Genomic DNA, 22,050 nt, shown 5'->3' with positions numbered 1-22,050 from the left:
AAGTCATTAGCAGATTTTCTGAAAGATAAACATCATTATAATTACCATTCCAATAACTACACTTTAAAGTGCTAGGCATTGTTCTAAGTGCTTTCTGTGCACTGTCTCATATAATCCTCAAAACAAGGCTACAAAGTAGTTATAAACCCAATTTTAACACTAAGAAAACTGAGGCAGAGAAGGAGAGAAAGAGGGAGAGAGAAATAAGACTTGCCTAAGGTTGTTTCCACCAGTAAGTGGAAAAGCTGGAATATGAAACCAAGCAATCTACCTGTTTGTGGTAGAGAACAAAACCCAGCAAAAACAGTGATATTTAGATTTTAAAAAATACTCAAATATTCCTAACAAAAAATTACTTGGAAAACTGGGTTGCTTTAGCAGAATTACTATAGTTATTCTTTAGAAGACATGTACTGAATGAGTCAAATTTATTGATGAAAGAGGGTTTACTTATCTATTTATATATATATATATATATATCTGCCTTGGTCCAAAAAATACTAAAGGTGGCTTAAAAAGGGGTCATAGTAACTTTCTGAAAAATATTCAAGTTCTTAAATATATTACTCTCCCCAAAAGCTAGCTGCTTCCAAACTTGATTTAATATTTTGCATGTTTTCTCTCCGTTGCTTTGTAAATATATTTGCTTCTCCTTTCTGTAATCGTCGTCTCACAGCTGATTTCTGCTGTTTTGTCAACTGACGCTTCACCTTCTGTTTCACCAATTCCTGGAAAGATTTCATGAATTAGTATCACTGATAATGGACCATTTTGATAAGGAGTAAACATTCAATAAAACAAAGATTTACACTACTAATATTTTTCAAATTTCTGTTAAAAGCATGAGTTTTAAAAATTCCAAACACTGACAATACTATATTAAACAGCAATAAAATAAAACACCGAACTGTTATAAAATAGGAGGAATAGGAATTAAATTCCTAACAGAAATACAGATTACAGCAAAAAGTAGCACATAGTAGCGAATAGTCACATTTCTTTTTTTTTTTTTATTAGTTTCTGCTTTATAACAAAGTGAATCAGTCATACATATACATCTGTTCCCACATCCCTTCCCTCATGCACACATTTCTTTAAATAACAAATCATCATAGTGCCACCTAGTGTCTATCAGGAAAACTGGGAAAAACCAACCAACCATAACCCCAAAACCCAAACCCAACAAGATGGAAAGAAAACAAAAACAAAACCAAAACAACCTGCTTATTCCTTTGCTTTCTAGGTAAAAGGAGGCATGGTTTTGTAGTGGAAAATTATGTGTGAAAGCATTTACTACTGGTCAAATATACGCAAGGGTGCCTTCATAACTTCAGGTGTAGAGATGACCTGATGGCAGCAGTTACTCATGGAAAAGTCCTCATACAGTTTCTGGGAGAAACAGTATGTTTTCACACGGTGAATGGTCATAAATTCAAATTATTTCTTATCACTTAAGACACAGGCTGCCAACGTCAAATGACTTACAAGACGAAGAAAAAAATCTGAATATTCCGTTCATATAATTTTTTTTCCTCTGAAGCAGCCTGTTTAATTGTGTATAATCTTGCAACATCCAACCTCTCCTAAAAAAAGTGAACGCTGAAAGGGTTGAAGCAAGGGTCTCTTCTTAATATGCCCCACCCTATGCTAGGCACAAAGAAGCATTTATTAAAAATCTGTCAAGTTAAAAAATTAAAGATTAATGGATTTGAGAGGTAAAAAGGAGCTAGAAAAACTAGTCTGCCTAACGCACTGTTTCTTGGACTGTTTATGTATAATATAAAACTCTGGATCAGGTAAGTTAAATGCACACTTCAGATATTTTACACAGTTAGGCAGACAGGCTTTAACAAGTTATCCCTCTTTATTTTAGTCTAATGATTCTCAGTGGGAGGAAAGGTAAAATAAGAGAAAGCGAAACAGAAGAATAAAAATGCAAGTTCCTGCAGAGGCTGATATCCCAGGAGATGCAGTTCCAGGAAGACCAGAGTCCTAGAAGCACCTGGTTGCTATCCCAGAAATTTCATTACTGAAAGCATTAAGATTGGCTGAAAGTTTAACACAGGAGTGACTGGCCTCTAGGACTTTTCTTTACCCTAGGAAGCCAGGCAACTATCACAGCCTCCTCACCCCAGCAGACCAGAAACCGGAATCAGATCAGCATCGTCTTAACTATCACCAAGAAAACAAAGCAATACCTTCAGAATTCTGAAGGTCAATTATTTCCAAACCACAACTCTAATACTTAAATTCTCAATCAGGTGTGAGGACACGATAAAAAGACATTTTTAGTAATAAAAAGTCCTCTCCCCCACCCAAATTCGCTCAAAAAACTACTAAAATCCGTTCTGCCACATAAAGAAGTAAACTCAGTAAGGAAAAGAGATAAAACTAGGAAAGAATGTACCCAACAAGAGACTGAGACAACAGTAGAACATGCACCACATTTAAACTAGAGGAGTTCAGACAGAGGCCTCCGGGATAGTTCCAAGAAAAAAAAATCATTTTCTAAATATTCTGCTTGAACTTCCCCTTCGTTCTTTACTTCAATGAGACCATAAGATAATCATATCAAGCAGCTAAAGAAAATAAGGAGGTAATGAATTACTCTGCATATACCTCCTAATTCAAACAATTTATAAATCCTACAAGGTTAATTTTCATGTTAAAAAAAAGTGGGAGGGCTTCCCCGGTGGCGCAGTGGTTAAGAGTCCGCCTGCTGATGCAGGGGACACGGGTTCGTGCCCCAGTCTGGGAAGATCCCACATGTCGCGGAGCAGCTGGGCCCATGAGCCATGGCTGCTGAGCCTGCGCGTCTGGAGCCTGTGCTCCGCAATGGGAGAGGCCACAACAGTGAGAGGCCAGTGAACCGCAAAAAAAAAAAAAAAAAAAAAAGTGGGAGAAAAATCCACATTAGTATATTTTTTAAGAAAAATGATGAAATGCGAAATAAAATACAGTTGACCCTTGAACAATGAGGGTGTTAGGGGCATTGACCCACTGTGCAGTCAAAAATCTGAGTATAACTTAGAGTCAGCCATCTGTATCAGAGGTTCCTCTGCACCTGCGGATTCAACCAACCACAGATCATATAGTACTGTAGCATTTACTATTAAAAAACCCCACATATTCAAACCAGTGTTGTTCAAGGGTCAACTGTACTTCTGTATTATTTCAAGGAATACATGAAAAAATGAATGAAAATCATGTACTTTGTTGTTTTGTTTTTTGTTGCTATTGATGGTGGCCATGTATGTATTTATTTAAAATTAATATACATTAATGTTTAGCTGGAATTTAATTCTGTTACATATTAGAAAGAACAGCGTTCATAAATGGCAACTTTGCCAATAAATAGGGAACTATAAAAGTATTTTAAAGAGGAAAACAGATTTTACAATTTCAAAGAACACAGAGCAAATCTTTTAGTTTTGCAGACACGAAAACAACAATCATCAAATTAACGAAGGTAATAAAAGTTTGTTTTCTCCTAACCCTTTAAAAAAAATGGAATACGACCTCAAGGAAAATAGTATGACCAAATTTCCAAAAGAATTAGAAGTTAACACGGTCAATTTGTTTCCAGTGATTAGAGGGAAACCTTTGTGATTATGCTGGCTAGAGAGATCTTTTTCCCCCTTAGACTAAAGGCAAATTTGTATTTTATAATGCAGTTTATTATGGGCTTGACCCCATTTGAAATATAAGTTCCTTCTCTTAGCTGTAAGTTAAATGGCATAAAGACAAGACCTAAAGACAATGTTAGTGTCATCATCTTTATATACAGAAAAGAGCATAATTTAGAATTTAAGGAAGTAGCAGGAGTAATCTAACTTTTCTTTATATGCAATTGCCAATTTTACACCACTGTATTGGGTTGGCCAAAAAGTTCATTCGGGTTTTCCTGTAGCATCTTACAGGAAAACCCGAATGAACTTTTTGGCCAACCCAATAATTAGATATAATTGCACTTATGTTTTGAATCTGATAAATCAAAGAAAGGAGGATGAATACATCTCAATAAGTACAGAAAAATATCAAAGCCAAGAATGGACAGGCAATCATAAAGTGAGAGAAATTCTTAACCAAGACAGGTGATAATACTTAAAGGGAGATATTATCTTCCATCATAATTAAAAGATGTTTCAAAGATTTCACAAATTTTATGTTCAGAAAATCAGGTAAATTATGAGGCCATCAGAAAGATATAAAATCAATGCATTTACAGAATTTTATTCTTTTATTTTGGTCTCACAAGTTCCAAATGTTTCTATTATTGAGTAAAGATACCAGTACTACTAAAAGTGAACTATATTAATAAAACAGAATACTGTTATTTTTAGCTTGTTTTTTGATAACTGATTTAATTTTGTAAATGTCCCATATTACCCTCCACAGGGTGTACATTTTAACTTGTTAACAATATATTTGAACTTAAAAAATGAGAAGTTCAGGAAAAAACAAAGTTCTTTCCTTGTGAATTCACTTTCTAAATAATAATTTGATTTCCTCCTTTCTACTTTCTAAACTGATTTTCTTCTTTTGCTCATTTTAAGTAAAGTTATCACTAAAAACTAGTTTCAATGGTATTCAACTTAGTACCTTCAACCAGAAGGAAAAAACCTACCACACCAATTATGTAATTTTATCTCTGCTTAAAATCTACAAAGGAAACAAATTGATTCTTCCTTCCAGGTAGCCAGGAGAAATGGCCGGCAGGCATAAAAGCTCATCAGTAGGAGCTGGACTATGCGTTCATTATCCTGTCCAGAAAATGTCCTTTATGAAATTCTTTTGGACATTTGTTTCTAAATGTCCAACAAAAGCTTGAGACACTGAAAGTTTTACAATTACGTATTTTCCTCTTTCAAAATTTAAGAACAAGCTAGCTAGCGAAGCTCGTGCATTTTCACATTTAAGGTGCAGTGCTGTCACTAGCTGAGTAATCTTGAGCAAAGTCATGTAACTTGTCTGGGCCTCAATTTCCTAATTGTTAAAATGCAGGGACAAGATCACATGAGAATCTACAAAGTCCCCCTTGGATTTAAATTTCTATGATTTTCATCTTTCAAATTCAAGCCAACTTACATGCTGTGTTTTCCCTGAAAGCTCTGATCGTTTCAGCTAAAAGCGAAGTGAACCTTCTCTCCTATTTACTAAATTTGCACTTGTTATCAATTTTATACTATCAACATGTGAAGTCCAAATGGCCAAGGTGGTCCTGTACATCATCTAATCCTCAGAGCGCCTTAGCTTAATAATCTGTCCACAGTAGTGCTAATAACCACCTGGGAAATGTTGAATGAATAGTTACCGGAGGAACTGTTGAATAGCTTAACACACTGCCCGCAGAAGTAACACTCAGAGTTCTTGTTCTATGTTGATTAGTATCTTCCATATTTTCTTCATTTCTAAAATTAAAAGCAAAATTTAGTTAATTTTTAATAGTTAATTATGCTTGATTAATTTATATATTACTACTTTGAAATACATAAAGCCATATTTCATCAAACTACCCCAAATCTACAAGTTAAATTTTAGATCTTTTGCTAATCTAAGCTGAGGCTGATTCACTAATTGTCCAAAAAAAAAAATCTTAAAAGAAAAATAACAACAGTAATTTTAATTGTACATTAACAAATAAGTACAGAAGGTTCAAAGCACGAGGGAAAATTCACTGTAAGTAGGTATTTTGAGAGCACACTTACTACATGTTTATTGGACTATACATTAACCAAACATACATTAGATGAATAATTATTAAAAAATACAAATAATTCATCCATCTAAACCCTCATCAACTTATCAAGAGATCTTATTAACTATTTGAAAGTAATCAGTTTGAATTTGAAAGCAGAACTGCTTAAAATTGAATAAATAGGCTGTCTAGCATCAAGTCAATTATAGAGGGTTATTTGAATTTTAACTATAAAAGGGTTATTTGCTTTCATTTTGCACATGATGCAGAATTATAGCTCTCATGTCATTTAAAAAAAATACTCATTTACCAGAATCAAAGTATAGGTCTCCAGATTAAAGTAAAAAACCAATCAACAGAAGTCTATACCTGAAAGGCCTGAATTCTTTGTTTACTGATGACAAGGCAATCATATGAGGGCACTCATCTTCATACTCCTCAGAGCCCATGAGGATTCCACCTTGACCTGTCTTATCATCTTGCCTGGTGTCATGTTCAGTTCTGCTATTCTCCTCAGAAAACTCAGTTACAGAACTGTTTTTAACAACCTGCCCTTTTATTTCTTCTACAGGTTGACTGAATTCAGTCATTTCAAAACTATGTGCATCAGCACTGTCCTCTGACAAACTGTCTTCCTTTATTTGTTCAAGGTCTCCAGATGATCTGTAACAGCAGTCAACTGATTCACCTACAGAGTTTTGTCCATTTTCATTATCTGATCTACAGTCCTTTGCTTTTTCTGATATCTCTTCATCAGAAAATGAGAATTCAGATCCCTCCTCTGTTTCAATATTTTTATCATCTGGACCTACTGGATGAAGTAGTTCATCATCTGCCTGCATTTCCTTTGTGTAGCCGCTGGCAGAAACCTCTACATCAAGAGAGTCCTCCCTCCTAGGAAAAAAAAAAGAATGTTATGCATTGAGAGAGAGAGAAAAAAATCCACCTGGCATGCTTTCTCCAATTTAATGAGCACTCTAATGAGCCCATTTCAAACAAGCTCTGGAACCCGTGCGCCTCAACTACAGAGCCCACATGCCCTGGAGACTGAGCACCACAACTAGAGAAGAGAAAACCCGCACGGCACAACTAGAGAGAAGCCTGCACACCACAAGTAAAGATCCCTCATGCCTCAACAAAGATCCTGTGTGCTGCAACTAAGACCTAATGCAGCCAAAAATAAATAATGAATCTTAAAAAAATAAAAGGAATAAAATGACTGTGAAGAGCAACAGATATTAGTAGAAAAGTTACAGAAACTTCAGTTGATACTGACTTAATAAATTAACTTTCAGAGGAGGCTAAAGATTTTAAGTTATGTCAATCATCCCAAATCAGAAAACAATACCTTAACTACGTATACAAAATGAGAACATTTGGCTGTGAGAATTTACGTATAATTATGTTCCATGAATCAATTAAAGATAGCTCCTATAGTGAATAAAGGAAAAACACAATTTCTGATAAACACTTGGCCTGATTCCTTAAAAATGGGTTATTCACATAGCATCCTATATTGAATAAGCGTTCTCGAATTTATAAGAAACTAAGTAGGTTCCTCCTCCAAATTCAGGAAGGTTAATGGACCACAGGCAGGCATAGTTTGTTTTTTTTTTTTTTTGTGGTACGCGGGCCTCTCACTGTTGTGGTCTCTCCCATTGTGGAGCACAGGCTCTGGACGCGCAGGCCCAGTGGCCATGGCTCACGGGCCTAGCCGCTCTGCGGCATGTGGGATCTTCCCAGACCGGGGCACGAACCCATGTCCCCTGCATCGGCAGGCGGACTCTCAACCACTGCGCCACCAGGGAAGCCCAGGCATAGTTTTTAAGTTTCATTTGTATATTATACAGCAATGATACTGAACAACAATAATAATGAAAATGTTTTAGATGAAAGTGTTAACTTTTAGAACTAAATAAATCTGGTATTCAGAATTCTATCATTTTATGCAACATAGTATACAAACCTGATATCACTAAAGGTTGGGAAAAGCTCACTTTCATAGCTGAAACGTTTCATGAAGAAATCTCTGATGCATTTAACATCTCTGTCAAAATACCTGCAAAAGCAAGAATCATTTTTTATATAGTCTTTGTTGTTCATCTTTCTCCTTATTAGCCAAAGACAACATCCTTGTTATTTGTTATGACATTCTTATTGTTACATGAAAGAGCAAAGGATGTTACTCAAAAGAAAAAAGAAACAAATCAGCTGCTGGTGTTTGAAAAACCAAAAGTCCAGGAACAAGGACTATAAGCTGTCAATGGCATACAGTTCTTATGGTTAGAAATGTCATATTATCTTTATTACCCATTAGCTAATATGCAGCAAACACCTATAGGAGATAAGTAATGCTGTGGCTTATAAATGGTTATCTGGAGACATGTTAATCTGGACTGAGAGTAGAAGGACCTCTGAATATCAGGTTGCTTTTTAGGGTACCATAAAGCAGCCAGAACAGATTGAATTCTCTAGAAGGTTTCCAGAAAGGAAGAATTAAGAGACAGGATGACATGGAATTGAGAGAACAGGAGAAAAAAAATACTCAATCTTAATTTGATTACACTCAATTGCATCATAGAACACAAACACATAAAGGATATGTCATATTTCACAATTTGGCTGTTTAAATGGTCAAGTAATATGAGAAATAAGATTATCACAGTATATGAAGTGATTCTGCCCTGTGTCAGGGATGAGGTTTTACGTGAATTCCTTTCTCTTATCAAAATAAAAGCTAAAAACAACATGAGAGATATTACCGGTCTGGTAACCGAGTTCAGTACAAAACCACAGCTTTCATCAAGGCCATAAAAAATTATTAAATTATGCCTGGTGAAGCCCTCTTGGAGGCAACCATGAAGCAGAGAAAAGGGGAAAGGCAGAGAGGATGTGGTTCTAGGGTTCCTCCTTCCATGTCCCTACTTATTCTGATCAGGCTTTTGTTTTAAAAATTGGGCTTCCACCTAAACGTTTGTTTGAATAAAGAGTTCGATGGCTGAGAAAGTTTGACTTTCGCAAGTCTGTCAGGTTACAAGAGTAATTCAAATTCTTTTGATGATTTATAAAAGTAGGCAGTTTCTTCAGATTTCTAATATACAGCATTATTTTAATGAATAGGTTTTAAATACTGTATCAAAGTGCATTTTTTTCACCTTTAAAATACCAAGGAGGGGCTTCCCTGGTGGCACAGTGGTTGAGAGTCCGCCTGCCGACGCAGGGGACGCGGGTTCGTGCCCCGGTCCGGGAGGATCCTGCATGCCGCGGAGCGGCTGGGCCCGTGAGCCATGGCCGCTGGGCCTGCGCGTCCGGAGCCTGTGCTCCACAGCGGGAGAGGCCACAACAGTGAGAGGCCCGCGTACCGCCAAAAAAAAAAAAAAACCAAAAACCAAAAAAACAAGGAGTAAGAAAAATTCTTAGGGGGAAAATCAGAGCATTTTGACATCCCAATTTTTAGACTCTTAACGTCAGCCACTTCAGACCAGTTATTAACCCCAATGACAGTATGACAAAGCTGAAAAATTATTATTAAATAAAAAATGACTGCATCACACATAAACACAGTTACATCCAGAATTTACCATTCAGCATTGGTATGAGAAGTTGAAACCATTTGTGGAAAATCGATCATGGTGATGTGGTCATCTTTATCCAAAATGAGATTGAATTCATTGAAATCTCCATGAATCAGCCCATGATTTGCAAGTTTAACAATTAGTTCCATAGCTTCATCATATACTGATGCAGGATCTTCAACGTGGTGTATCTGACATCTGAAAGTGTAAGTATGAAAATGGTTATTTGTCCTCATTTATGATTTAATGAAAGCAAGTATGTGTGTATTTACATTTAAATATTATTTCCATTTCATCATGCCTCCCTAGCAGTTTTCTCTTCAATCCTATCAGCATACAGACATAACAGCTTAAAAAAAAAAAAGCCACAACCCATTCAATTCTGTATCTTCTTCCCAGTACACCATTCTTTCTTTCATCTTAACAGCCAAACTCCTCTACTTGTGCTTTCTCCAATTTAATGAGCACTCTAATGAGCCCATTTCAAACAAGCTTTCATTCAACCTTGTTCCAATGAAATAGCTGTTGTCAAAACTACCAATGACTTACGTGTTGCTATATCCAATGGTCAATTCTCCACCTTCATCGTTATCTGGTCTGTCAGTTAACCTCTTCCCCCTCCATGAAACAGCTCCTTTCACTTGACCCTTGGTATACTAACTCTTCACGCTGTCCTCTTTCTGCACTGATCATTCCTTCTTAGTTTTTTTAGCTAGTTCTTCAGCTTTTCCCTGACGTATAAATTTTGGAGCTCCTCAAAGGTTAATCTTAAGACCTATTATCTTAACCATTCTTGGTGATCTCATACAGGCTCATACACAGACTTCAATCTAGATGTCTCTGAGCTTCTGGGCATCTCTAACTTACCATGTCCTAAACTGAACCTCTGATTCTGCCCCACCCTCTAACCCCAAACTGTCTTCCTGCAGTCTTTCCCATTTCTGTAAATGGCAACTTTATCCCTCCAATTATTCAGGCCCCAGATCTTGGTGTTATCCTTACCTGCCCCTTCCTTTATATCAATATCCAATCCCAAACAAATCATGTAGGCCCTGACTGTAAAACATATCCAAAATCTGACCACTTTTCATCACCTTCACATCTACCACTCTGATCTAAACTACCATCATCTCTTGCTTGCATTATTACAATAATTTCCTAACTTTTCTTCCTAATCCTGTTCTAGTCTCCTTTTAGTCTATTTTCAATACAGCAGCGTGATCCCATTAAAACATTAGTCAGATCATGTCTCTTCTCAATTCAAAATCCTCCAATGGCAGGGAGTTCCTTGGCAGTCCAGCGGTTAGGACCCGGAGTTTTCACCGCCACCAAAAAAAAAAAAAAAAAATCCTCCAGTGGCTTCCTGTCTCAATCAAAATAGTCCTTATACTATTGCTACAATGGCAATCACATTAGAAAATATAAGTGTATCAAATCAACCTTAAAGTTACTGAATGTTATATGTCAAATATATCCTCCCCACAAAAATAAATAAATAGAACATCCTTGCAATGGCTTACAAATCGTCTGCTGCCTCTGTGATCTCATCACTTACAATTTCTCCCCTTACTCAGCTCCAGCCACAGTGGCCTTCTGTTTCCTGAACATGCAGGCATACTCCCATTCCAGGATTTACGCATTTGCTCTTGCCTCTGCCTGAAATGTTCCTAGATATCTGCATGATTTCCTCTCTCACTTCTTTCAGGATTCTGCTCAAAAAACCCCCTTATCAAGGAGACTTTTCCTGGTCACCCCATGTAAAATAGCAGCCTCCTACACCCACCCACCTCAACACTTCCTGTCCCCCTTACCCCACTTTATTTTTATGCATGGCATTTACCACCATCTGATGTATCAAATATTTCCTTGTTTAGCTATTTCCTGCAAGTTTCCTTCCATCAGAATGTAAGCTCTATGAGGGCAGGGACTTTGTTTTGTTTACTGGGGAGCCTAGAACAGCACTTGGCACACACTAGACTGTTTATTTACTGACTGAGTCAGAGAGTATAAAATCCATATTGTCAGAATGAAACTGAACTTTCAATTTGCCTTTAAGTCTATCTACTACTTTATGTTAATTTCTAACCTCCCAGAAGCAATATTCCATTTACAGAAAAAAAATTTATTTTTAAAAACTGAGCCTTACAATTATTTATTAGGACTCAAGGTTTCAAGAATTATACTTACAGAGGATAGCCTTTTATGAGTTCCATGACCACTGCATGGCGATTATAATCAACTGGCTTTGGAACTGGAAATTTCCTTTCATACAATGCCTAAAATATAGCAAAACAGGTAAAAATTAATTAAGAGGTCATTAATTTTTAGGGAACAATAAGATTAAATGTACCTGTCCACAACCAGAAAAAATATATATAAGCCTTTACAACATTACAGTTAACACATGATTATTTATGTATGGCTTATTCACTGCACAGAATGAGCTGTACATAAAAATAACATTGTAAACCAGTTTTTGTAATTCACTTTTTTTTTTTTTTTTTGCGGTATGCGGGCCTCTCACTGCTGTGGTCTCTCCCGTTGCGGAGCACAGGCTCTGGACGCACAGGCTCAGCGGCCATGGCTCACAGGCCCAGCCACTCCGTGGCATGTGGGATCCTCCTGGACCGGGGCACGAACCCGTGTCCCCTGCATGGGCAGGCGGACTCTCAACCACTGCGCCACCAGGGAAGCCCCTGTAATTCACTTTTTTACCAAACATTCATTTACTGAACATTTACTGTGCTAGGGTTACAAAAATGAGTGTGAAAATGTCTCTGCCTTCAAGAAGTTTCGTCTCTTACGATATGTATATCTTCTATTTTGTAAGTTTCTGTCATTTACTGGGAGTGTGCTTAAAAAATTCAAATGGAAATAAATTGTGATTTAGGAAATATTCTGTCTTCTGGCATATCAGGAAATGAAATATTCCAATATATTAGGCATTTCAGTTTATACACCACTGACCTTTTTCTTCAGACCACAATATACAATATAAATCTATTATGTGACAAACAGTCACTGTAGTCACAAATAAACACCGTAGTAGTCTGAGTCAAATGTTACTACCCACCATCCATAAATCCATTTTTTACCCTATGTTTAACTTTTTCTATCTTATTGCTTACAAAGGCCTGTTGTATTACTTTCTTCAAAATATCTTAGATTTATGCCCTCTGCCATTTGGAATGCTACCATTTCTAAGCAGGCCTTTGTCATTGATACCTGAATCACGCCAACAGTGGTTCTAGTTCTTGCTACCACACCAAACCTTTCTTCAGTGTACCAATACCAACTAAGATGCTTGCGTCAATGCTCCATTTTAAAAAAACTACAATGGCTGTAGATATCAACTTCAGTCTGAATAACTTCTCCTAGTTTTCAAAACTCTTTAATCCACTTATCCAGTCCTAGTTCTCTCAATACTCTGTCCAATAAACACTCTGGAGTGTGATCAAGACAATCACCTTAGTGACTGTCCCCATACACACAGGGCTCACACGAATATTCATGTCTTTGCCATTCTGGCTCCTTTACAAAGTACACTGTCTTATTGTCTTTTCCTTACAGACAAATCATATGCAACTCCATTACTCTACTCAACTCCCACTCACTTATGAAACCTCCTTCCTTGATCATTCTACTCTACAGAAGATTCTCCAAACTCAACATATAATTTGACATTTAAACTGTTCTTTGTTTTAGGTGTGTTCATGTTATCTTTCCAACTTTAAGACACACACTGCACTCGTTATTTCTTTGGTATCCGCTGTTCACCTCCCCCAACAAAATACTTAATATAGAGGTAGGCACACAGCTGACACTCAATATATGCTTATTAACAGGGTTAATTTTAAGAGTTGTCTACTCTACTTCCTACCTTCTTTGGACAGGAACTGAACCATTTCCCTCTCCCCAAAGATTGTCTGCTTGGCCGTATATTTGTTATTTTTAAATCCAAATGGTTTTGAACATGCTTTGGCAGCTCAACAGTATGTAACAACTCTAACTATTGTCATAGTGGTCTAGCCCTTGTACCATAGCTTAACCCTTAAGTTATAGCTCAATCTTATCTTATTTTCCCTTAGGAAAAGAGAGAATAAATTTAAGAAGCATATTTATCCACAACCAGGCTCTATTCCTGTGCCTTCATATAAACACACCAAGAAGACACTTAATATAGTTTGGGGGAAATGTGTAACAATTCCTACCAAACTGTCTACTTACTATCGTAGGATACAAACCATTGATATAACACAAAAAACACAACATATATGGTATCGATATCACTTACTTATACTGCCTTGAGGATTCTTCCCTCAGGATTACTAAAAATTTAAGCACATGAATTAAAATAACCTACTCAAAGAACATCAAACTGAAACTCCCAAGAAACAACAGGTCATACACTGGAGTGACTTTTAATAATTCAAAATTTTAAAAAGATAAGTTATAACAAATAAATCCTACTGGAGAGAATAATAAGAATGCAGTTATTTTCTAATTTAAATTATTAGTGAAGACAATTAATTTGGCTATTATTAAAGATATTTAGTAAATCTATGTTGAACTTAATTTGGAAGGTAAAAGGTTGAAAACTAAAGATTTTTACCATTTCCAATATACATACAAATTCATAAATTGACATTTCTTCCATTGTGGGAAAAAAAAATACCAGTCAACTTACCTGAGAGACTAAGGTTTCTACAGAAGGTAATTATCTGGTGTTTTCAACTAGAGACAGACATATGTATAGACAGGTATAGATTTACATTCACATATACACATTTGTGAGACAATTACATCACTAGTTATTTCAGGCTACTCTATCTTGTTAATACTGTAGAATACAAGTTGCCTTTATGCATTTATAACAGCTAAAAATACCTTTGCGTAGAAGCAAACCATGAGAAAAACAAATACCAGAAATAGTCAAAAAAGTTAAAAGTGACTGTAAGGATTGGGACGGGGAGTAGGGAGATGTGGAGGCAACAGACTGATGCATGTCACTACAACCTTTTAACTACACATATTGTTTGGTTAAAAATATAAAATTAAAAATACCTTCATATAAGCAAATTCTTTCATGGCAGAGAGACGAGATAAATAAAGCCAAGACATGTTATGCCTGTGTTTATGATAATCACGCTTGTTTTTCAGATTTCGAAAGGAGGTTCTTCCCAGTCTGTGAAGCTTTAATGCAAATTGCTGCCCTTCTTCATTTGCAACAATGTAAATATCTAGAGTCAAAATTTTAAAAGGATCATTATCATATTTTTATTCCAGTAAATTTAAACAATTCCAATTTTCTAACTTTGGTTTTATTTGTACCAAATTTTATCTTTCCTAATAACCAGAAATAGTTACCATTCAGCAAAATTCTTTTTATTGTAATTTTAATTACAATATAAAATGATGACATGTATTAATATCTACTACAAAAGAAAACAGGGATGCAAAGGTGTCAAAGGTTATTGCTTCCAAAGATGCTCAATGCTCAATTCCATTTAGTGGGAATACATCTAATTGTTCCTTAGTGTCCTACATGTACGAGCAGTGATTAATAATATCTTCCTTTTCAACATGGGACTTGTCTGGCGGTCCAGTGGTTAAGACTCTGTGCTTCCACTGCAGGGGGCATGGGTTCGATCCCTGGTTGGGGAACTAATTCTGCATTACCATGCAGCAGGGCCAAAAAGAAAAAAATTCTTTCTTTTCAACAATGTGAAGTTCAATTATTAAATTGCTTCAATGAATAAATACTGAGTATCCAAATATAATCCTATAATAATCAGAATGGAGATCTTCCCATAAATATTCTAACTATCAAACAAGTTGCTATTTTAATACTAACATTTAGAACATGTCCTAATTACTCATGAGAGAAACAGCCTCTCATGTTCGTGAGATTATAAATTCACACAATTTGGAAGGAAATTTGGTAATATCAAAATTTTGAATGTGCATAACTTTAGCTCTAATAATTTAATTTCTAAGACTGTAATACTTGGCAACTACAAGAAAGACACCTCTGCTGATATGAAATGATGTCAGGGATGCACCAAGTGGAAAAAAAGCAAGGTGTAGAATTGTAAGTACTGTTTGCTTTCACCTATGATTAAAAAGATATGTGAATGTATATACGTACATCCTCAGTACATTATATACTTGTATTTACATAGAATATTTCTAGGATATGTACAGTATTAATAAATAGTGATAGCTTTGGGAAGTAGTAACAGGAGAAGGAGACCTGGGTTAGGAGTTAAGATTCACTTTTTACCGTACTCTGTTTTGCAAGTAATGAAGTTCTTAAAAATTAAAAGAAAGCCATTTTTTTTTTTTTTTTTTTTTTGCTTTTACGCGGGCCCCTCACTGTTGTGGCCTCTCCCGTTGCGGAGCACAGGCTCCGGACGCGCAGGCTCAGCGGCCATGGCTCACGGACCCAGACGCTCCGCAGCATGTGGGATCCTCCCGGATCGGGGCACGAACCCGCGTCCCCTGCATCGGCAGGCGGACTCTCAACCACTGCGCCACCAGGGAAGCCCAAAGCCATTTTTTTAATTGAAAAAAATTGGACATAAAAAAATTAAGAGGAAAAAGAGGTGTTTCATCATTTTATACATTTTTACACACACACACTCCCATATTTAGTAACTCTAATTTACTTATTAACTATATACCATACTCTGGATATTAATATAGTAGACATACAAACCATATGAAGTACCAAAACAACCTCCTTTGGAATAGGTTTCCTAATAGTTCTTTTACTTCTAATTTTAATTTTTTTGCTCTCTCAGTTTAAATTATGTAACTATACAGCATAAACTCTGTAGGACAAAAAATAGTGTATAAGAGAGCATGGCATAAAGAAAATCTTTCTCTGTGCTTTATTTTTACCATACATAAAAAACCACTACATAGGTATTTGTTTAATGCTATTTTAGAATTTTTTTCTGTGGTTCTACACATATCTAACTTTGCCCTGTTGTTCATATTGCTGTGATGGAAAGTGTGGTTTTTGTAACTTCCTTGTGATACTTTAAAAAAATATATATTTATTTATTATTTTTGGCTGCATTGGGTCTTCGTTGCTGCACACGGGCTTTCTCTAGTTGAGGTGAGTGGGGGCTACTCTTCGTTACACTGCGGTGGCTTCTCTTGTTGTGGAGCACAGACCCTAGGTGCGCAGGCTTCAGCAGTTGTGCACGCGGGCTCAGTAGCTGTGCCTTGTGGTCTCTAGAGCACACGCTCAGCAGTTGTGGCACATGGGCTTAGGTGCTCCGTGGCATGTGGGATCTTCCTGGACCAGGGCCTGAACCCATGTCCCCTGCATTTGCAGGCAGATTCCCAACAACTGCGCCACCAGGGAAGCTCCCTTGTGATACTTTTAAAAATTATTACAAATGTTCAATTTATCAGATATTAAAATAAGAACAAATAAAGTATTTGCCAAAGATTTCAGTTATTAGAGGAAAACTGATTCTTGGTATAACTGAACTTTCAGTGGCAGACTTATGAAAAAACAGTAATTTACTAAACTAAGGGTAATTTCAAAATCTGTATTGCTTTCAACCAACTTTCATTTACTGTTTAGTTAGAAAAATAGAAAAGATGAATCCTTTCTCAAGGGGAAACAGAAACTAAAGCAAATAAAATGCACTCAATAGTACTATCAGCACTTACCAGATTCTTTGCCAACACCCATCTGGTTTCCAACAGACTCAACCACCTGTCTAGAAGAAAGTGTTTTCAAAGCTAGGTAATCATAGCCTGCATTTGTCAACCGATAGCCCTGGACAGCTAGACAAAATCAAATGAGAAAGACCATATTTTAGTTACACTGTACCATCAAGTCACATCAGGTCAAGAGAAAAATTTAAACAAGGGAAGTCTTAGCTGGAAAAAGAGTAGCTACCCAGGCTTATGAGTTTTGGCATTTCTTGCTGTAATTTTTATTTCTTCTCTAGAGCAGTGTTACTCAAGGTGTAACCTACAGACTGACACCAGTCTATAAATGTTTGTTACTAGTCTGTGACAAGTTATAGAAACTGAAATTAAGTGGTTCAAAAATATTTGTATCAATTTGACTAAGTTATTTTATGTCTTCAATTCTAATAAGAAAGAATTTGTGCCTGTATTTTGTCAGTTTTTTATTTCATTTTTCTAGTAATTATTTTTATTATTTTATAAAGGTACGGATCCATAATAGGTGAAAAAGAGAAACTCATCCATCACCACTATGGTTTGAGAGGTAATGCTCTAGAGTCCTTTGGCAGACTGTACTTGCCAAAGACAGCAACAATATCTTAATCCCACTTGCTCTTCTGCAACTGGAACTTGCTAATCCCCTATGAGGAAATGGAGGCTATTTCTCTAGCCTCCTGGATCTGGGTGGGCCCTGTGATTGCTCTGACCAATAGAACATGGTAGAAGTGTACTGTGTCAGTTCTATGTCTAGTGCTTTCCTAGTCTGGCAGCTTCCACCTGCTTTTTGGAATACCTGCTCTGGGGGAAGCCAGTTACATATGGAAAATCACAAACGGTGCCTCAAATACTTACTTTTGGTTCGCTCCCAAGCTATAAGTTTATGTTTTGCTAGTTCTCTTAAAACTTTATTACAACCACCATGTTTAAGGCTGGCTATAGAAGCAACCAAACTGCAGGGAACAATTTCATGGTTCTTCATGCCCATTTCAACCTGCAATTGAAGAAATCAAAATGCAATCATAATCAACATAGAGCTGTTGTCTACCAAAACCTTGTGAAAAACTTAACTTCTCCGTCGAACTTTGCTGACCATGCAGTTTCCCAACCAATTGAGTCATAATTTTTACCTTCTCTAGACATATATTTAATCACAATTTGGTATATAATCATTGATATTCATATTCTCTCTCTCTCTACTATACTATATGCACTTCAAGAGTATGAATTGTGAGTGCTTAACATAGTTACTAACATATGGTATGTACCAAAATACGTATTGACATCCAAATATTTGTGTTTAATAACTACAGATATTCCAGGTATTTATTAAGAAGGTATTTAATGAGAAGATATGAAAGGACCTGAAATGTAGACCAAAAGTTTTCGATTTTATACTGAGCAAAGTAGGAAACTCATGAAGATGCTTTGGCAAGGGAGATTTAAGGATTGTTTTAAGGATGTTAATCTAGCAGGAATATGCAAAGTGGTTTAGAGAAGGCAAAAACTGGAGGTGCTGTATTGGAGAACAAAGACAACAGTCTAGGCCAGAGAAAACAGAAGCCAGGACAGGGAAGAGGTGGTGGTAATGGAGCGAAAGAATTAAAGAAATTAGTATGGGAGGGATTGGCACTGGATGTGGGAGGGTAAAGTGAATGAAGAGTCAAAGGTGAAGTGAAAAGAAAAGAAGAGGCTTTAAGATATTGATAATTATTATTATTTTAATGGTGTTTGGGAAAGGAGTGAAGGGGTAGACAAAACTGATTAATTCGGTATGAGCACACTGAGTCTGAAGTGTTGGAAGGTCCTTCATGGAAGGTACTTCAGATGAAGATGTTTAAGGAAAATTGGAAAGGCTGATCTGCACTTGGGAATGAAGTCATAACTACAGGGAAGAAATCGTCAATTACTTGATGGAGTTAAGAGGTAAAGTCATAAAGTGGATGTGATCATTAAGTGAGAGATAATGGAAGAAAAAGGAGGGATAAGGGACAGAATTTGGGGCGGGGGGGGGATTCACACTGAAAGGTAAGGGCAGCCAGTCAAAGTATGATTATTGATGTAGGAGGTGCCAGAGAAGTAAAGGGAAGATGGTCAAGGAAAGGTGGCCACTGATACCAAGACTAGTAAGACTCAACTGAGACTGAAATATTTAATGAATTAGGCCATTCCTTGGTGAGCTTCAAAAAGAACTTAAGAATTGCATAAATAAAGTTTTGGAAGATAAATCTGGCATCGTTTTGATGTCCCAACCAAAACCTCACACTTTAAACTTAACTCATCTTCCATGCTTTGTTCTGTTTCTCCCAGCCTCTAACATTCTCGACTCCCCTATTTCTGTCAGACGCATTAAGGAGTGAGTTAATGTACTGAGGAAGTAGAGAAGGAAGGTATCTTTTGACAGTAGGTATTTAGAGGAAGTGTGGCTGAATTTCAGAATCTATGGGAGGAGAAAGAAGTGTCTTCCAAATTTTACACTGAATTTGCATTTGATAGTTTATTCCTTAAGAAATGCCTATTTAAGCAAAAGATAATAGCTCCTAAATAAATGTGTTTTATCCTGCAAATGCCTAATTTATGTGTTGGTCTTTGTGCTATAAAAGACCATAAAATCTGTTTTTGTCACTTCCTTGCTTAACAACATTCAGTGGCTCCCCTATACTTAGAATATATTCAAAATTCTTTACCAAGCCTGCATGACTATCTATAGCACATGATCTGGCTCTCACCTTTCCCAGTTACATCTCCAACTCTTCAGTCTCTTGCTCACCATGCTCCAGCCACACTGGCCTTTCTAGTCTTCAGAAATTGTTCCTGCCTCGGGACCTTTGCACTCACCACTGTAGCTTCCTCTCCCTTCAATTCTTTCCAAGGACTTCACTGGACCGGCGCCTTCTCATTCAGCTGTTATGCCCGCCCCGCATTCTTTCTTTTACTTGTTAAATATTTATTCGGTACCTACCAAATACCAGGAACTTTATAAAAACAGACAAGATTCTTGCACTCAGGCAGCCTTCTCTGACTAAACCATTTAAAAACAGTATTCAGGCTCCCTGCCTCCACCATGAGGGGTCTCTATTCCGTTATTCGCTTTATCATCTTCATAGCACTTATTATCTTGATATTATCCCGTATTTATTCGTTTACTTGATGATTTGCCTCCCTCGTCTTGTCTGTCCTGTAACCCGTGGAATTCTCTAAAACGGTTACTACATATCCGATAAGTATGTGTGGACTGAATGAAACTGAAGCAATGCTATGTGACTTAATCTGTGAGTAGGGAACTCAATGCTATCAATTACTCTTCAGGATTCTTTTTTTTTTTTTTTGTTTTTTTTTCTTTTTTTTTTTTTTTTTTTTTTACTCTTCAGGATTCTTAAACCCTTCTCAGCTGGTCAGAAGCCCAGGATCAGAGAAGCTTCCCAGACTACAGAGATTCGATGTGGCTCTGGAGAAGGGGAGCAAAATAGGAAGGAAAAGAGGGGTCTCTGCTTTACGTGGGGGAAGATAAAAAGCTTCTGAACAATGGCTTTTGAAAAATCCGACTCTCCGGTCTCTTCCCCATTCCCAACCTCGGCCGCGTTCCAGGGCCTAAAGCTCGCTCAGCTCCCAGCAAACTTGGAGGAAGAGGAAGAGCACGCGCGGTGGAAAAGGTCAGGGGAGAGGGAAAAACGGCGAACTTCTTACCGCGGTCAGGACCCTGAAGTCATCCCGGCTCATGTAACGCAACTTGGCCACATTCACCTTCCCCATGGCGGCCCCGGACCCAGGCCAGAATCCTGTTTCAACAACCAGACAGCGATAGGAGAGCTGGCACTCCGGCTTCTCACGCACCTCACAGCGGCCCGGCGGCTCGCGCCTGCGCAGCTTATACTACAGGTCCTTGTTACTAAAAATAAGTCCCTTTCCTACTGACTTGGGGGCAATAAAACGTCTTCTGAGTCTCATGAAGCATATAGTATGGAACAAAGCAGAGTATTTTTTTAAAAGTGATTTTGTTATGTGGCTTAGTCGGCGGACTCTAAGTGTTCTCTATCATACGCCATTTATTTTTCATATCTGTCAGGACCGGCTGCCTAAAGGATGCGACCCGCCTCTAAGAGCAGAGTGGTAGTTTAATGGGAGGAGCACGTTTAACAGCAACTCCTACTTTAGGCGAAGTGACTTCCACTAAGAGATGGAGAAAATGAACCTGAGCCGGACGCCGGACAATCCAGGAGGTTAGAAATAAAAAGAGTAACCACACTAGCAGGCCCCCTGTCTAACTGCGCATGCTCAGGACAGGGGCCGACGTGGTTAAAGAGAACCCTGGCATCTGCTCACTACTTGATTTAAGTTGGTCCCCGAGACTCCGGAGGGCGCCTGCGCCTGCTGGGGGGTGGGGCCTGGAGTGACGTGTGGGGGCGGGGCTGTAGCCGGCGTCTCTCCCGCGCTTTTCCAGAAAAAGTGCGCATTTTGACGTTTCCGAGCGTACCTACGTGGGCTGTCAATTGAGGACCCGATTTAAGGACTTTAGGAGAACTGCCGACACCCGCCCTGGGACTCCAGCCTACGTCAACAAAAATGTAGCCGGAGCGGGACCGTAAACAGCTTGCACCCCGACAAAGAGGGTGCGTACTCTACTATACTTTCCTTACAACAAGTATAACAAAACTTGTATGGTACTATTTGCATTTATATCTCGTTTCATGAACTATATTTTAAACCTTTAAAAGGCATGGGCTTCCCTGGTGTTGCAGTGGTTGGGAGTCCGCCTGCCGATGCAGGGGACACGGGTTCGTGTCCCGGTCCGGGAGGATCCCACAAGCCGCGGAGCGGCTAGGCCCGTGAGCCATGGCCGCTGAGCCTGCGCGTCCGGAGCCTGTGCTCTGCAACAGGAGACGCCACAACAGTGAGAGGCCCGTGTACCGCAAAAAAAAAAAAAAAAAAAGGCAGTTATTTTGGCTCGCTACTCACGTGAGGTGAGGGTGCTGCATTTGCTCGCGGAGGTTTGTGGGCCACTGCTGTTCAGCCTCTCCCTGGGTCTAGCCTCAAAACTTTTAGTGTAAACTTGGGAAATCAGTCTTT

General features: G+C 37.8%; 1 protein-coding gene across 1 annotated transcript; it reads right to left on the bottom strand.

Annotated features, from left to right (window-relative positions):
- Positions 1-563: 563 nt before the first annotated feature.
- Positions 564-20,736, bottom strand: RIOK2 (RIO kinase 2; the record flags this gene model as incomplete). The annotated part of the gene is made up of 10 exons (XM_079701946.1): positions 564-728; positions 5,315-5,411; positions 6,068-6,592; positions 7,665-7,757; positions 9,280-9,471; positions 11,461-11,549; positions 14,338-14,513; positions 16,963-17,079; positions 17,839-17,977; positions 20,671-20,736. 10 exons carry the CDS (start codon positions 20,734-20,736, stop codon positions 564-566), a joined length of 1,659 nt encoding a protein of 552 aa, XP_079558072.1.
- Positions 20,737-22,050: the final 1,314 nt, after the last annotated feature.

The sequence above is a fragment of the Hyperoodon ampullatus genome (assembly GCF_949752795.1).
Source record: "Hyperoodon ampullatus genome assembly, chromosome: 4".
Taxonomy (NCBI): Eukaryota; Metazoa; Chordata; class Mammalia; order Artiodactyla; family Ziphiidae; genus Hyperoodon; species Hyperoodon ampullatus.
The sequence above is the reverse complement of the archived record's forward strand: the minus strand, read 5'-3'. Positions and strand labels throughout refer to the sequence as shown.